Below are 16202 nucleotides of genomic sequence, written 5' to 3' on the forward strand. Positions count from 1 at the left end.
TTCATCTGACTTGAGAAACTTATTTTGTCTCTCTGTAGTTACTGGTGGGAATTGGGGGAGGTGCCTCTGGCAGGGGAGCCCCTGGGTGGTATAAAAGGTTAATGCATCAGCTGGCTGGAGGTTCAAGTCCACCCAGAGGCACCTCAGAAAAAAGGCCTGGTGATGTACATCTGAAAAATCAGCCACTGAAAACCCTGTGGAGCACAATTCTACTCTGACACACATGAAGTCACCATGACTCAGGATCAACACGATGGCAGCTGGTACTGAGTATCTGGCAGGAGACAAAGTCCAGCTATAAAACATGCAGAAATCAGGGCTTTAGCTCCTGGGACACTCCAACGCATGGTGTCCCTCAGCCCAGACTGCCCTAGTATGCTGGTAGAGCAGCTTTGTGACAGCCAGAAGCCTCAGGCAGAGGCAGAGGCTAGCTTCTGGCTGTCACAAAGCTGCTCTTCTCCCTGAACCCTGGCCTCGCCCTTGGAAACTGCACTTGTAGATCTAAGGACATGACCATATCCTGGCCAGCATCCCTGAAGACTGGGACACCCCCCCTCTCACTGGGTTCCAGGCCCCTTGTCTCCTTTGGCTGAGTGGATATTTGTTATTATGCAGGGCAGCCATGAGTCAGAACTAGCCCGAACTCCGCCTTCCAGGGACCAGTGGCTATGCCACTCTCCTGGCATTTTTCCTTCCTCTCTAGCTGCTCACCTGGCCATTTACATAGGCATTCTCAAGACTCAGTCCCAATCATTCCCCTCCCATCTCCATTCTTTCCCTGGCTTTTCTCTTCCACCCTCAGGATCTGGTTTTCTTCTCTCTGCCACATTTACATGTCAGTCCCAGGCCTCTCCCCTGACTGTTCCCTTGACTACTCCACCTGAAAGCCCACAGGCTCCTCAGCCACTTTGTCCACAGTGAACTCTTCCCAGGTTCAAACCAAGCACATGAGCCAGGGGGCTGATAATCACCCTGACTCCTCCCTCTTCCTCACTCACCATACCCAGGCCAACAGCAAGTTGATTTTACCTGCACAGCCCCACCCCTCAATGTGTCTTCTCTCCAGCTTCTGCTGCACCATCCTGAACCACCATTTCTCACCTTGACTATTGCAGTTGCCTCCAGGCTTGTCTACTTGCACCCACTCTGTCTCCTCTAATTCATTCTCCATAAAATCCAAGTGCAAATCTGAACCTACCTTTCCCCTGCCTGCAGCACTCCAAGGGCTTCTCATTGCTCCCAGAATAAGTTAAAACTCACCATGGCCCATGAGGCCTTGTGTGGCTTGGGTTCTGCACCTCTGGTGTCATCTCATACCTTACTCCTCCTTGTACTCCAAAGGTCAGTTTTGGAACTTGCCTTGCTCCCTCCCACCACTGGGCCTTTGCACATGCTCTTTCATTTTTCCCTGATCAATGCCTGTTCATCCTTTGGCTCTGCAATCACTTTCTGCTCAGGGAAACTTCCTCTGACTTACCCCACTGGGTCAGATTCTCCAAATACAAGCTCTTTTCTTGCACTTGTCACAGCTGCACTTTTATGCTTGTTTGTGGGATGATCTAACTAGTGTCTGTCTTCCCCACTGGACTGTCATCAATATGAGGGCAGGAACTATCACCACGGAGTCCCCAGGGAATGAAAGATTGACTGCATACTATAAAAGTAAAGTTATACTAAATTTGTTTGGGTAGAACTTATTTGATGTGTTTCTCCTTTTGGAAAGAAATTATTCCTGAAAAATGCTTAAGACAACTTTTGGTCCACTTTAGTGAGAATTAGTCCTCTTCTGGGAAGCCCACTCTGCTGATTGTCATTCAGGGACCTAATGATCTTTAACTAGACATTTCTTTTTTTTTCTTTTTGAATTTTTAAAAATTGTGTTTTAAGTGAAAGTTTACAGTTCAAGTTAGTTTCTCATACAAAAATTTATGCACACATTGTTATGTGACCCTGGTTGCTCTCTCTATAATGTGACAGCACACTCCTCCTTTTCACCCTGGATTTCGTGTGTCCATTCAACCAGCTCCTGTCCCTTTCTGCCTTCTCATCTAGCCTCTGAACAGGAGCTGCCCATTTAGTCTCAGTTCTTACTTGAACTAAGGAGCACACTCTTCACAATTATCATTTTATGTCTTATAGTCTAGGCTAATCTTTATCTGATGAGTTGGCTTCAGGAATGGTTTAGTTCTGGGTTAACAGAGAGTCCAGGGGCCATGTCTTCTGGGGTTCCTTCAGTCTCAGTCAGACCATTAGGTCTGGTCTTTTTTACTAGAATTTTCATTCAGCACCCCACTTTTATCCTGCTCTGTCAGGGACTCTCTGTTGTGTTCCTTATCAGGGCAGTCATTGGTGGTTGCCAGGCACCATCTAGTTCTTGTCCCAGGCTGATAGAGTCTGTGGTTTATATGGCCCTTCTGTCTCTTGGACTCAAATTTTCCTTTTGTCTTTGGTGTTCTTCATTCTCCTTTGCTCCAGGTGGGTTGGGACCAATTGATGCAACTTAGACAGCCACTCGCAGGCTTTTAAGACCCCAGATGCCACTCACCAGAACATTTTCTTAAAAAACTTTGTTATACCAATTGACCTGGATGTCCCCTGAAACCATGGTCCCCAGGCCCCCACCCCTACTACTCTGTCTCTCAAAGTGTTTGGTTGTATTCCAGAAACTTCTTAGCTTTTGCTTTAGTCCAGTTGTGCTGACTTCCCCTGTATTGTGTGTTGTAACTAGACATTTGTTTATTGAGCCACCATGCTTTTTTTGTCGTTAGATAACTATCAGAAAATAATTGATTTTTTTCTTGCATAAAGTTTGAATTTAAACTTTGAAACGCGTATATAACCAAAGTTTCTGAAGAGCAATTTTCGTTAACAATATAGATGGCACACGTAGTGATTAACTTTTCACCATTAAAGTGAACACACGCCGCCGCAACCGAGGTCCTCAGCGTCCATAGCCCAGCCACGCTGACCAACGTAGGGCAGGACGGAGGCTGCAATTGCCTTCAGGCTCAGCGCTCGTAGTGACGTCACATCGGAGCGCGGGCCGGCCTTCGACGCACGCAGCTCACCGGTTGGCTGGCTGTGTAAAGCGCCTGCGCAGTTGGTGCAATTCTGATGATGTTCCCCTCCGCCCTGTGACGCTTCTGCGCCGTCGGAGCAGTGTTGGGATAGCAATGGAGATCCCGGGAGTTTCGGCCCGGGTCCTGGTGCTCCCCAATGCGCCGGGGTCCGGGAGGAAGCGCACTGCGAGGGCAGCGGGGGCTGCAACGAGCAAGCAGCAGATCCTGGACGAGGAAGAGTACATCGAGGTACGATCTTGGTGCGGAGGCCGGCCCCTCCCCGCTTTTTGGTCATTTCTTGTCTCTTGAGTTGCTCCTTTGGGGTCGTGGCGCGCCCCTTGTCGCTTTGCAGAGTTGGAGCAGCCCGAGTCCTTGCCCTTGTGGTGTGGAGTGTCCCGAGGGGCAGGCAAACAGTGCAGAGGGAGGTGTCTTTGAGGGGCGAGGTATTAGTAGTGTTATCAGGGGAAGGAGGCGGCAGCGGCTCCGTCTGTATGTGGTGGGGGTCAGGGAAGGGAAGTTTTCTGTCAAAGAATGAGTAGAAGTCTGGCAGAGAGGAAGGATGGTGGCGAAGAGGGCGATGACAGCAAGTGCAAAGACTAGGTGCTGGAAACAGGCTGCGGTTGTGGCGGCATCATTGAGTGCGGAGACCTTGGTGGACCCTTGAAGTGGGTGTTGGTAACTTGAAGTCGGTGTTGGTCCTACCGTAAACATGTAGAAGGAATTGGCAGGGGGATTGGAGGAAATTATTTCGCTTTTAGACTGGTAAAATTTGGGATGCTTCTGGGATATTCGGAGCTCTGGTGGAGCAGTGGTTAAGAGCTTGCTGCTAACCCAAAGGCCAGCAGTTAGAATCCACGAGCCGCTCCTTGGAAACCCTGTGGGACAGTTTTGCTCTGTCCTGTAGGGTTGCTGAGTCAAAATCGACTCAATGGCAAGGGATTTGGTTTGGTTTTGGTCGGGGATATACAGGTAGGTGTTATCTGTGAACAGCTGGGTGCACAGGTGTGGAGCTTAGGAGCAAGTTCTCAGACAAGCGTTGTCTCAACTGGTGGTAGTGGTGGTGTAGGCCATGGGATGACTGGCTGAAGTCACCCAGGGAAAAAAGAGTTTAGATTGGAAACAGGAAGTGGTGGCAACACTCACATTAGTGGCAGTGGAGGTGACAACACTCACATTGGTCCTGCTGGTACTGTGGTGGAGCCAGCAAAGGAGAATGAGAACAACCAATGAAGGGAAGAGCGAAGGATTTTGTGGAAATCGAAGGAGAGTTTAGTAGTGTTAGATGTTGCAGGTATGCCACACAGGATGTTCTTCCCTGATAGAAAGTGCCCCCAAGCTCTGGGAATTGGTTGGTTGCTGGTCATTGGGGCAAGCAAAGGTTGGAGAGACTCAGCAACAGTGGACTTAGAGGTGGGGGTGCCCAGATGGCGACTGTGACTTTTGTTCTGATCTCTCCTGACAGGGCCTCCAGACAGTCATCCAGCGGGACTTTTTTCCTGATGTGGAGAAGCTACAAGCACAGAAGGAGTACCTGGAGGCCGAGGAGAATGGAGACTTGGAGCGAATGCGCCAGATCGCCATTAAGTTTGGCTCTGCCCTGGGCAAGATGTCCCGAGAGCCCCCGCCCCCCTGTAAGGACTCTGCGGGTGGCAGAGATGAGAAAGCCAGCTGAACTGTTGCCTCAGGCTCGCTCTAATCTCCATCCCCTCTCATCTCCTAGATGTGACTCCAGCCACTTTTGAAACCCCTGAGGTGTACACAGGCCCTGGTATGGTGGGCAGCAAGCCCCAGCCCCGGGGCCGAGGACCAGAGGATGGTGAGTGAATGCCCTCCTTCAGTCCCACAGTTAGGATTGCCCAAGATTCTCATCCTATGAAGTCCTGAGGTGGTCTAAGAGGGCTGTAGATTACTTCTTGTCCCCCAGGGGTCTAAGAGCACTGGTCTAGGAAACGGAAAGATCTAGGTCCATCTCCCAGACATAGGGCAGTTCTTTGAGCCTCTGGCCCTCCTCTCTAGACTGGGAATAATGCCACCTCCTCCAGACTGCTCATTGTGTGCCAGGCACTGCCCAGGCACTTCATGGACCTCAGAGTGCTCCTCTCCTGGCTATTTCCATAAGACCCCTCAGAGCCTTTGCAGATAACTGTACAGCTTGTTCCTTCCCTTCCTTCAGGCCTCTGCTCATATGTTACCCTTTCAAGGAAACCTTTCCTGAGCTCCTAATGAAAAGTAGCAACACTCCTGGCACTTTGTGCCTTCCCACGTGGCTTTACTTTTCTCACGGTAGGGCCTAACATTAAAAAAAAAAAAAAATCGTATTTGTTTATTGTCTCTCCTTACCTAGCATTCTCTCTGTGAGAACAGGGACTTTGTTTTGCTTCCATCTGTATCGTTAGCATCTAGAACAGTGCATGGTATGTTGTAGGCATTTGGCAAATATGTGTAATTTGAACAAATGAACAAGTTGTCTCCCATGTGTTTACTGGGGTGTAAGGCATTCAGGTATATACGTTCCATTCAAATTTCACAAGGAAGTTTCTTAGGGTAGAGCATTTTGAGTACTGTTCAATATGAGTGTATTGGAAGGGGCAAACTTCTTGGGGTTGAAAGCCTGTGACTGGGACTTTCTCATATTCAGGTTATCTCCTTGTCATTAGTAGAATGTCATTGCATGCACAGTTGGACAGACGTTATTTTCTACTAGGTTGTAGCTACGGTATGCTGTGCTAACATGGATGCTGTGTGTGTCTACAGAGATGTGATGTCTTCTGCTTCAAAACCCAGCTCTTCTCACATTAGCACATTCCATCGTGTTGTGTTCTCAGAGCTTGATTCTCCAGGTGAAATTTGACACATGAATCACCTTATCTGCCGTAAATACAGGAATTCTTCCAACAACTTAAGTCGTAGGTACCATTGTCATTCACATCCACCGATGAGGAAACTGAGACTCAGGGAGTGAAAAAATGGTGTGGTAGCATCTGACTTCCTTTAACTTCACAAGGCGGGAGGAGAATCAAGATCATCAGCACAAGCCTGATCACTGTGAGGTAGAGGTCAAACATACCTTTTCTCTCTAACCTTCTTACCAGTCCTGACACTGGGTTTGATAATTCATTGCAGTGGTCACATGGAACTCACAGACTATACTCACATTTATGGAGATTATTAGGGAAGTAGCAGGTTACAATTCAGGATCAGGAAGCATGTAGGCAAAGTCTCCCTTCTTCAGTGCGGGACAGTTCCCTCAGCTCCTCTTGGCCATGCAGGGCTCCTCTCTTGGCCCTTAGCCCTTGGCATGGCCTCTGCCCTGCTTGGGCAAGTGTTACAAAGTTCTTTTAGCTCTACCAATGAGTGCCTGGAGGTATCGCACTCCTGAGGAAGCCTCCTGCCCAAAGGGGCTCTGCTCTCTTGCTCTGTGGGTTGGCATGCTGTATGTGTCTACACAGATGTCTTGTGCTTCTTGCTCTGTGGGTTGGCCTCTTCACTTGGTGGGTTGGGAAGCCCACCACAGCCATCTAGCATCGGTCTCCTGGTTGTGCTGCTGCCGTTTCTCTGCTGCCCTTGCCCCTGCTTCTCGCTGTCTCGTACGTTCTCTGGTATTACAGCTTTGTCTCCTGGGTCTAGGAGGTTCTCAGCGCAAAGATTCTAGGTCCAAAGGATGCGCTCTGCTCCTGGCTCTTCTTTCTTGATGGTAGTGAAGTTCCCCCTCTGTTCTGGGATTGGCTCTCTTTTTAAGCTTAGTAGGATGGCAAAACTGACCAATCCCCTAGTTAGGGTTCCATACACCTTTTTTGCATGGTCCCACCCAGTCATTTTGTGGGAGTCACAGGACCATGTATGGTTCGAAGGGCCATATTAAGTAATTTGCTTCACTGCAGGGAGGCAGTAACTTTTACAGGTCTCAGGTGATAGGCAGCAGGATGGGGTTTGCATCCTCATCTTTCTGACCCCACATCTTGAACTTTTAACCACTGTACTTTGTGTGCAGTGTAGCATGTTGTAGGTATGGAAGACTGTCACTAGAATGTGAAGGAAAGGCTTTCTCCCTGATGGCCCTGCTGAAGTCTGCAGCACCCCTCACAGTGTGATGGCACTACTGCAGCAGCAGAATCACATTTGATGGTGGTGTTTGTGGCTCTGATGGTTTGGGTTGTGCACAGAGCATGCAAGCTGCTGTCCAAAGCACTAGGTCTTATGGGGTCCCTGCTATCAGGGCTTGCTGACAGAAAGGGAGACTTATGTGACAGACAACCATCTGTAGCGTGGGTATGAGAAAGAGAAGAGCGATTAGGGTAGAGAAATCCTAGGGTGGGAGGGAGAGCCCTGCTCTGGGAGTTCCAGGCAGGCTTGATAGCAGTGGGGGCTTTGGCGATAGAGCCTATAGGACTGGTACGGTTTTGGCCCGGGAAGAGCCTGGCTGTGATCATCTTGCTTTAAGGCCTGTGTGCCGCACCCCCCTCCCCCCCTCCCCGCTTCCAGTTCAGAATCACATTGCTTGTTTTACCTGGAATATAGCAGATGAGTAGAGCTGGCCAAGGCATCTGCAGGACGCCACATGGGAACTCCCTGGGCAGTTGGGGTGGGTGATTCTACCCACAGGTCTGGAGTCCTTTGCAGCGTGGGCTCTCACAGACAGAACGCAGGAGCAAGGGTTAAGGTTGGGGGTTCCAGCCCTATTTGTAGGATGATGTGATTCCTGGGAATGGGTGACTGTGCAGAGTGGTATCCATGCCATTTATAGTGCCGTGTTCCTCTTCCCCCACTGCCAACCCTGAGCAGGAGAGACTGGAGAGGAGGAGGAGGAGAAGGAGCCACTGCCCAGCCTGGATGTCTTTCTGAGCCGTTACACAAGCGAGGACAATGCCTCCTTCCAGGAGATAATGGAGGTGGCTAAGGAGAAGAGCCGGGCACGCCACGCCTGGCTCTACCAGGCCGAGGAGGAGTTTGAGAAGGTGTCCCTGGGGTGCAGGGGCCTAGAGCACTGTGTTGGAGGGGTAGGGGTCATCTCTGGCTCAGGGGCACAGTGTCTGGGAGCCTCTCTGACACCCACTTTCCCCCATGTGATTGCAGAGGCAGGAGGATAGTCTTGCAGTCCCATCGGCAGAGCAACAAGCCATTGAGAGCAACCAGACTGGAGTGGAGACCTGGAAGTACAAGGCCAAGAACTCCCTTATGTACTACCCAGAGGGTGAGCAGGTGGGGCCAGGTAGCCGGCTGGGACGGGATAGCAGAGTGAGGGCTAGAGCCATTTGCATCTGGCCCTGTGTGAAGATCTGACCTTTAATGAGTGGGTAAGTGCTCTCTTGGTGTCCTGGTCTGTCTTGGGGAGGGGGGTGGGTCTGTGTGTGAAGTCAGCAAGGGAATGAAGCCCTCCCCAGCTTTGTTCAAGCTGCACAGATGTGAGCCTGAACTAGGCCCAATGCTTTTGTTTGGGTGAGAGAGAGAGCATGCTCTTCTTACTTGGTGAGCAGGGCTGAGTTGGAGCCTACCCACGCCTCGGAGCCTGTTGCTGTTTCTGCTTAACTTGCCAGGCGTTCCTGATGAAGAGCAGCTGTTCAAGAAGCCTCGGCAAGTGGTGCATAAGAATACACGCTTCCTCAGGGACCCCTTCAGCCAGGCCCTAAGCAGATCCCAGCTCCAGCAGGCAGCTGCCCTCAACGCCCAGGTGAGCAGGAAAGGATAGCACATCAGGTGTGGTATGACCTGATTATGGCACCACACCTGAACCTGCTCTCTGAGTTTGGGCTGCTTGTAAATTAGGACTGTTCTTGGGATTGGCGAGCTGAGCAGTGCTAATGTATTTGGGACCTCTGTGTGGCAGGGTCCCCAAGTCTTTTCTTGGCCTGGGTGGACTTTCTTTGGGGTACTATCTTGGTCATACACAGCCTGTGGGTCCGGATCTGTGCCAGTTCCCTTGGGTGGGCATGAGAGAACAGAGGCTTCTGGGAGACTGCTCAGTCTGGCCAGATCCATGCCCGTGCACCAGGCAGGATTATGGGGTGGACTGTGGGGTAGGCAGGAGGTGGGGAAACTGGAGTCTTTTAGAAGTGCCTCACGGGAAAGCTACCAGAGCACAGATGTCTGTGGTCAGCATTGCCCCTGCAGGGGGTTGGAGTCAGTATCCTCTGAAAGTAGCCCATGTGGGTGGGGTGAGGCTGAGGGGTCTGTCACTGCCCTGGCTGTGAGGAGGGGCACTTCCCTTGCTGGGAATGCCTGCTTGAACAGGTCTGCAATGGCTTCCTTCTGTCCTTTTTCTCAGTCTCTTTCCCAGGGGGGCTGCCAGCCCCAGAGTGCTGACTGTGCCCTGAGGAGAAGTGTTCCAGTGTGTGCCTGGGGACCTGCCCTTCGGCCAGCTGAGGAGAGTGGCTCTTGCCTGCCAATGCCAGGCCCCCCTGACTCAGCCTTGTACTTGTCATTCCAGCACAAACAGGGCAAGGTGGGCCCTGACGGCAAGGAGCTGATTCCCCAGGAGTCCCCGAGAGTGGGCGGATTTGGATTTGTTGCCACCCCGTCTCCTGCCCCTGGTAAGATATGTGCCTGTTGGCTGGCTGGCTGGCTGGCCTTCTATGGGGTTCCCTTGTGGAGGAGGGGGGGTGCTCCTCAGTTGGCACCAGCCACTGCCAGTGCTGCCCTGGGCCTGCCCCATACCTGTGTGACTTAGGGACCTGGGCTCCCCTTCTGTGCAGGGGCAGCCTGGGCTCTGGGCCTGTCATGCCCTGGGTTTTTAGGTGACCTTCGCTGTCTGGGCATGGCAGGAGGGCTCAGGCAGACCAGGCCTACGGTGTGTTTCTCCGCCCACTACCTGGGCAGGCTCCATGGCTCGTCCTAAACTCCAGGACAGAATCTGAGTTTGTGGTGAAGTGAGGTATTGGGGCTCTGGTGGACAGGCTTGCTTACACTGACTGTCCTCAGGTGAGCAGGTGTGGGCCAGGCCTGGTAAGAGCAGAGTTGTCCAGTGGGCTGGCTGTCTGGGTTTGTGGCAAGAGCAGAGTTGTGCAGTGGGCGGGCTGTCAGGGTGTGCTCTTCTGTGTGAAACGTGTAGAAGCCAAGCCATGGTCTGCAGGAGGCGCTTCATGTGGGCCTGAGGGTGCTGTGTCTGGCTTAGTGCAGGGGCGGTAGACAAGGTGCATCTGGGGGCTGCAGGGTCCAGTGGTCAGGGTGGTGCCAGGTGAGTTCCCTGGTGGGCTGGGTCTGTGCTGCATACTTCCGCCCTCATGTCCCTCCTTCAGGCCACCCATCTCTGCTGCCTGCCTGGTCTGGTATCCCCGCCTCCTCTGCACAGATCCTCCTGGCCTGTGTCACCACTCCAAAACCATTACCATCGAGTCGATTCTGACTCATAACGACTGTACAGGACAGGGCAGAACTGCCCCATAGAGTTTCCAAAGCTGTAACCTTTATGGAAGCAGACTGCCGCATCTTTCTGCCATAGAGCGGCTGGTGGCTTTGAATTGTCAACTCCTTAGTTAGCAACCAAGTGCTAAACCACTGTGCCACCAGGGCTCTTTGTGTCACCAACAGTCTTGGGATAACATTTTCTGGTTGTGGTTCTCCATCTTGTCAGCAGCGTTACGTATGTGACGTTTACAAACAAATTCAAATAGTATTGTAGGGCAGGGAGTCCCTGGGTCTTTTCTCACATCTGCCATTCACAGAAGAGGCACCTGGGACTTGGGTCCCTCCACCCTCCAAGACACTGGCATGGGCCTCTACACTCTTGGGCTGGTTGCTGTGGGGTCCTAGGTGGCTGGGAAGTCCTGGATTCCCCAAGCACCAAGCATCTCTGCCTTCGTGGTGGGGTATTGTCATTGACTGCCAGGAGGCTCCACAGGGACCTCCAGCATCCTGGCCCTGTGCTGGGGGTGCGGGGGGCTAACTGACCCAGCCCAGCTTCTCTGTGGAGGCTCCAGGCTAAGCCCCACGGCTGTTTGGGCCCCCACGGACTTGGCATTTTCTTCTCAGAGGGCAGAGGTTCCAGAATTTTGGAATCCCCGGGGAAGGAGAGAGGGTTCAGCTGCTGGGATGTGCATGAGGGGAACTGGCTGCAGTAGGAGAGAGGGTCTGAGCACTGCCACTTCCTGGGGTCCCCTGGCCTGAGGTGGTTGTGGTGGGCTCTACCTCTGCAGGTGTGAACGAGTCCCCTCTGATGACCTGGGGTGAAGTCGAGAATACACCCTTGAGAGTAGAAGGACCAGAAACACCCTATGTGGACAGGACTCCAGGGCCAGCCTTCAAGGTAGGTTGTGGCAAAGGGAGCAGTAGCAGGACTCCAGGTGGACACCTCAGGAGAACAGGGCCCTGAAGCTGGCCCTGAGCCCCTGTGGTCAGTACAGAGGCTCAGACTCCAGCCACCGCTTACAAAGCTTCACCAGAGGGCATGGCACCTTTGAATGGGAACAGGGTGCTGAAGACAGGTGTGAGCAGTGAGTGGGTGGGTCAAGGAGAATTCTGGGGGACTAGGGGCCAAGGCACTAAGACGGGGTTCAGAGAGCCCTATGGGTTCCAACTGCTTTGCAGGCCTGGGCACTGGGAAGGGTTCCCAGAGCTACCACATTCTATGGGACATGGTTTCTGTCCTCAGAAGGTCTGTGTGCCTGCGGAGAAAGGACTCTGATTACGGGAAAGCATGATTGCGGACTCATCAAATTGTGAAACTGGAACCCAGCACTGTAGAGCTGGTGAAAGTGGAGGTTCATGAGACTGCAGGGGAGGCAGGCTCTGCGTGGGCTGGGTCAGATGTGGGTACAGCACAGGAGGGACGGAGTGGGGAGGCAGAATGTCTTTAGAAATTGGGGTTGCCCAGGAGAGTGTGGGCACATGGGCAGGCAGGTTTGGTCCTGGAGAGCTGTTGGGAAGGCGAGGTACTCCAGTCTGTAGAAAGTGTTTTGGGGAAACTGAGTGACTTGTGGTTTGGAAGGGGAAGGAAAAGAGGTGCCTGAAAGTTGGGATCATGCAGGTCCCGTTGTTGGGGGGCTGGGCCCTGACGCTGGAGTGCCGAGAGAATATAAGAAGCAGAGATAAAAGGGTGGACAGTTTAGATTGCCTGTTTTATACTTAATTCTAAAAGAAGTATAGAAGCCTAGAGTTAATATAGAAAAGGAGCCTTGGTGATGAAATAATTATACGCTTGGCTGCATACCAAAAGGTTGGCGGTTCAAACCCACCAGCTGTTTCATGGGAGAAGAGACCTGGCAATCTGCTCTCAGCCTCAGAAATCCTATGGTGCAGTTCCAGTCTGTCCTGTAGAGTCACTATAAGTTGGAATCAGCTTCACGGCACATAAAACAACAGCAGGAAACTAGGCAGATAGATAAAAGGTAATCTTGAACAACAACAACAAAAAAACCAAATGCATTGCTGTCAAGTTGATTCTGACTCATGGCAACTACCTATGTTTGAGAGGAGAACCTCTCCATAGTGCAGGGTTTTCTTTGCTATAATCTTTACAGAGGTGGATTGCTAGGGCTTTCTTCTGTGGTGCTGCTGGGTGGGTTCAAACCAACAACCTTTAGGTTAGTAGCCAAGTGCAAACCACTTGTGCCACCCGAGGACCTAATCTTGAGCCAGTCCATTTAAAACAGTGACAATAATCAATTTGAAATGCAATGGAAGAAGAGATCTCACTGACTGTTAGCAACAGACAATTTAGCATAACTAAGAATAAACTTTCATAAAGAAAACCACAGAACTTTATCACAGACATGAGAAGGACCCCCACCAGGAGGCAGAGCCCGCGGACATGGACCGTGCCTTTTGGCAGAGCTTTCCGTGGGCCAGCTTCTCAGGTGGAAAGATGCCCAGCATAGCCCTCCCAATTCTGAGTAGTTCATAAAGGCGATGCACGTCCAGACAAAATGTGGACAGAATTTTTATTTACCTTGATTCTAAAATGTGGAACACAAGGATAATGCAGAAAAAGTTGAGATATTAAAGCATATTGTAAGGCTAAAGATGTTTTAAAGTGTGCCACTGAGACTAGACACTGTAGGTCAATAACAGATGAGAAATTCTGAAACCCTAGCCCAAGTCAGAGTGCAAGATAGGATAAAGATGGCAATTTAAACTGTGCGGAAAAGCAGAGTATCTGGAAATCAAGTAACCCAAAACCAAACCCACTGCCATCAAGTTGATTCCAGCTCATAATGACTCTATAGGACAGAGTAGAACTGCCTCATAGGGTTTCCAAGGCTGTAAATCTTCACGGAAGCAGACCGCCACATCTCTCTCCTCCGGAGCAGCTAGTGCATTCAGACTGTTGATCTTTTGGTTTTGACTGCTGCACCACTGGTCACCCTTGACTCCGTAAGTCAAGGGAACTACATCCTTAATATGGTAGCAGAACAAATTCCAGAAAGTTTTAAAAGTTAAACATAAAAACAATAATCATCAAACAATCAGAAGAAAATATGGGTGAAGAGTTAATCAGTCTTAAGGTAGGAAGAACTTTGCAAACATAAAAACAAAGAAATCCAAAGGAAGTGATGGCTAGATTACTCTATATAAAAATTACAAGCATCAGAAAACATCATAAATGTAATTAAATGCAATTTACTGAGAAGACAACGAACAGTGGTTAAGCCCCTGGCTGCTAGCTATAAGGTCAGTGGTTCAAATCCACCAGGCGCTGTGCAGGAGAAAGATGTGGTGGTCAGCTTCTGTAAAGATTTACAGCCTTGGAAACCCTATGGGGCATTTCTACTCTGTCCTATAGGGACACTCTGAGTGGGAATTAACTTGATGACAACAGGTATGTATATGATGTAGCTTAATGTAATTGACCTAGGTAAAGTTCTTAAAAGTAAAAAAAGCAAAACAAAAGTAGCACCTTGATAGAAAAATAGGTCAAGGACACGTGAGAAATTCTCAAAATACAGATGGTCCCTAAACAGAAAGCTAATCACTTAGTAATCACAGGGAGGCAAATTAAAACTCTTCTTCCCTAAGAGATTGTCAGAGGTTGATAACCTGGCAGTACTCCCCAAGAGGAAGATGAGGATAGGCCAGGGATGCCATGCCTGAGGCAGGTGGGTGGCTCAGGCTGAGCGGGGTTTTTAAGGGGCTCTTAGGGGAGGCACTGGTAGGTTGTGAGATCATAGAGGCTAAGGGGAAGAGGCTGGTGCTCACAGCAGCTGCTTCTCAGTGCAAGGGTCTGGGACTTGGCTGCAGGGCTTGCACAGGCCACCCATGCCACTCCTGCCTTGTAGATCTTGGAGCCGGGGCGCCGGGAGCGGCTGGGGCTGAAGATGGCCAATGAGGCTGCTGCCAAGAACCGGGCCAAGAAGCAGGAGGCCTTGCGGAGAGTTACAGAGAACCTGGCCAGGTAAGGGGTAGCCTGGTTGGGTGAGGTGGGGAGCTCTCTGCCCTGCTCCAGACTGCCCCAGCCCTGGAAGCATGGACGCATGGCCTGCAGGGCAGAGTCTAGGGGAGGTCCTGGGGTTCCATGGGCTCTCATGGTAGCTCCTCTGACCCAGAATGTGGCTGTTGTGAACCAGAACACATGGCCTCCCTCTGTCTTTCTTCAGTATCCTCTGTGGCATGCCCCGAGAGGCCCTGTACCCATGCTGCCCACTATGAGCTCCTATTGCACTATGAAGGCAGGTGTTGTCATTCACCTTGGAGGGGTCTGGGGCTCCACCCCAGGCTCCCAGCGAAGGACAGCACTGCGGCCTGACTTCAGTCTGGCCTCGCTGTGGTGTGCCAGGCTCCACCACTGCCCTGTCAGTGTCCTCTGTGTCAGCCCAGAATGACTGTGTGCTTCCCGAGGGGAGGCCCTGTTGCCGGGGTACCTGGCCTGGCCTGGCCTAACCCTGCCTCTCTTTTTTGCCCCTTCATTCCAGCCTCACCCCCAAAGGCCTGAGCCCAGCCATGTCCCCAGCCCTGCAGCGCCTCGTGAGCAGGACGGCCAGCAAGTACACAGACCGAGCTCTGCGGGCCAGCTATACACCATCTCCAGCACGCTCAGTCCACCTCAAGACCCCGGCTGGTGGGCCCCAGACCCCCACAGGCACACCGGCTCCTGGCTCTGCCACTCGCACCCCCCTCATCCAGGACCCCGCCTCCATCACAGACAACCTGCTGCAGCTGCCTGCCCGGCGCAAAGCCTCAGACTTCTTCTAGGGCCAGATCTGGCTGGGCCAGTGGGCCTTCCTGGAGCCTGCAGGGTAGCCGCTCACCCCCCAGAAGACTCTGGCCTGCTGGAGGCCCAGCCCTGGGACAGAGGAAGTTGACCTGCCAGAGGAAAGGTGCAGTGCTACGGCCAGGCGCAGCAGCACAGGACACCCCGGCACCCTGTGGGACTCGTCAGTACTGTTTTCTGTTTAAGCTGTCTGTGGCATCATTAAAGAGCAGTTGGTGTAGTTTGGCAGGGCTGCCTTTCCGTCCGGCTGTGCACTGACTGGGTCCTGGGCTGGCTGTGGCACCTGTGTCTCAGGACTGTGGGGCTCCCCAGGGAGGAAGCTGTGATAGGGTGACTGCTGGAGGGTCAGGGTGACTAGGCCTTTCCTACCACCTCCTGCATGGCTTTTGGTAGCATCCAGGGCCCGTAACCTGCCTCTGAACTAAGCTTGTAGCATGACTACCCACCTTGTCTTTCTACTCTTCTGGAGGAGGGATGGAGACCCTTGTGCCCCCTTAGGCCAGTCTAGAACTCGGCCAGTCCTCAGCCTTCCCACCTGGCCTGACCCTGCTTGGTTTGCCAGTGACCAGGACTGCTTGGGGGTCTATAGATCAGAACTTACCCCAGCATGAGGCACTGTCCCTGTGGCTTCAACCACCTCCTCTCCCAAGCACCTGGCTTCCAGCTCAAGAAGGGTAGGGCAGGGCTGCCTCCATCTTCTTGCCCTTTTCCACGCACTGACCTCTGCCTATCATACACCGGAGCCACCAGCTTCTCCTTGTTACACCACAGCAGGAGCCCCTAGATATCAGTAACCTGGGCCTCAGGGTACAAAGACAGCCTAGGATCCCCGTAGACCTGGGAGGGCTGAGTGTACCCCTGGCCACAGCACTTGCCCAGAAGTATGAGGATATCGATGCCTCAGCCATGGGACACCTCCAGCCACTGGTCCTGTGAGCCTGCTCTACAGCCAAGGTAGAGAGGGCCATGCCTTTGGGGCAGAGTTGGGACCAAGGCTGTCGAAT

The 16202-nt window shown here is 52.0% G+C and overlaps 1 protein-coding gene across 2 annotated transcripts; it reads left to right on the plus strand.

The window, feature by feature from the left end:
- Positions 1 to 3108: 3108 nt before the first annotated feature.
- On the plus strand, positions 3109 to 15418 carry ESS2 (ess-2 splicing factor homolog). Of its 2 annotated transcripts, none has more exons than XM_064272577.1 (10): positions 3109 to 3308; positions 4522 to 4690; positions 4780 to 4875; positions 7842 to 8014; positions 8133 to 8250; positions 8534 to 8727; positions 9484 to 9586; positions 11189 to 11298; positions 14267 to 14382; positions 14900 to 15418. In XM_064272577.1, the coding sequence occupies exons 1-10, from the start codon at positions 3174 to 3176 to the stop codon at positions 15177 to 15179; spliced, it is 1494 nt and encodes a 497-aa protein (XP_064128647.1). In that variant the 5' UTR covers positions 3109 to 3173; the 3' UTR covers positions 15180 to 15418. The 2 variants fall into 2 exon arrangements, with proteins under 2 accessions (XP_064128647.1, XP_064128648.1); XM_064272578.1 differs by having other exon boundaries at positions 8594 to 8727.
- Positions 15419 to 16202: the final 784 nt, after the last annotated feature.

Source organism: Loxodonta africana, chromosome 19, assembly GCF_030014295.1.
Source record: "Loxodonta africana isolate mLoxAfr1 chromosome 19, mLoxAfr1.hap2, whole genome shotgun sequence".
Lineage (NCBI taxonomy): Eukaryota > Metazoa > Chordata > Mammalia > Proboscidea > Elephantidae > Loxodonta > Loxodonta africana.

Excerpts from the sequence above, each read along its gene's own strand:
- ESS2 (XM_064272577.1), top strand. The coding sequence starts at position 3,174 with ATGGAGATCCCGGGAGTTTCGGCCCGGGTCCTGGTGCTCCCCAATGCG. Across the intron at positions 3,309-4,521 it reads ACGAGGAAGAGTACATCGAG|GGCCTCCAGACAGTCATCCA; the intron begins GTACGATCTTGG and ends CTCTCCTGACAG. Across the intron at positions 4,876-7,841 it reads GGGCCGAGGACCAGAGGATG|GAGAGACTGGAGAGGAGGAG; the intron begins GTGAGTGAATGC and ends AACCCTGAGCAG.